Source organism: Myotis brandtii, unplaced genomic scaffold (genome assembly GCF_000412655.1).
Source record: "Myotis brandtii unplaced genomic scaffold, ASM41265v1 scaffold561, whole genome shotgun sequence".
Lineage (NCBI taxonomy): Eukaryota > Metazoa > Chordata > Mammalia > Chiroptera > Vespertilionidae > Myotis > Myotis brandtii.
In genome coordinates, this window is record NW_005370085.1 from 1,227,087 (window position 1) to 1,227,925 (window position 839).

The window sequence follows — 839 nt, forward strand, 5'->3', positions numbered from 1 at the left end:
GTGCCACTTTTCTCTCCAAATCCAAAGCCTTCCCACGTGGCTTCACTTGCAGACGTCCTGGGACCCTTACCTTGTACCCCTTTGTCACTCTTGAAGTCACTCACTGTTCATCTCCTCCTTTGCATTTCACAGGATATTTTAATATGAGAACATAAAAATCACACCCTTCTGATGTTATGTTTCAACAGGTTTAAAAATGTTATCTTTGAAATCGCTCCAACAGAAGAAGTGGGAGACTTTGAAGTGAAAGCCAAGTTCATGGGAGTTCAGATGGAGACGTTCATGTTACATTACCAGGTGGGTGTGCACCAGGTGGGGCTGGAAGCTCTGCGGCTGGGGTGGTCGTGTTCTCGTCCAGGGCGGAGACACGGTAGACAGGAGGCCCACGTGGAGAAGGCGTTCCGGGCATGGTGGTGAGCTGGGCTCGCACTGCGGAGGGAGGCGTTGAGTCTGGTTTCTGTGTGATGTGGTCCGTACACCCTGGGATGTGGGATTTTCAGAAAGACGTTCCTTGAAACTCCCATTCGTGTTGCCACTCAATGGAGCTGACCCCTTGGACTCGAGCAAAATGCTTAAGTTAAGTGTAAGTCTTGACAGTACAAGATTGTAAGCCTACTTACAGGAGCTCGATATCCTTTTTTATTTTTATTTTTTTAATTATTTTTTTATATCCTCTTTTAAAGATTTTGATTTGGTAAAGGTGCTTAAAGGCGTATTTCTAACAAGATGTACGTAAATTGCATCTTTGTACACTGAATCCTTTTTTAAAAATTTTTATTCCTCACCTGAGGATATTTTTCCATTGATTTTTTAGAGAGAGGGAAAGACGGAGAGAAACA

General features: G+C 43.9%; 1 protein-coding gene across 1 annotated transcript in view; it reads left to right on the plus strand.

Annotated features, from left to right (window-relative positions):
- IQGAP1 (IQ motif containing GTPase activating protein 1) overlaps nucleotides 1-432 on the plus strand; it is a 94,536-nt gene extending 94,104 nt beyond the window's left edge. The window contains exon 36 of the mRNA XM_014549616.1: nucleotides 189-432. Within this exon, the coding sequence (XP_014405102.1) occupies nucleotides 189-417 (229 nt within the window). The 3' untranslated portion in view covers nucleotides 418-432. The remainder of the gene's footprint in view (nucleotides 1-188) is intronic.
- Nucleotides 433-839: the final 407 nt, after the last annotated feature.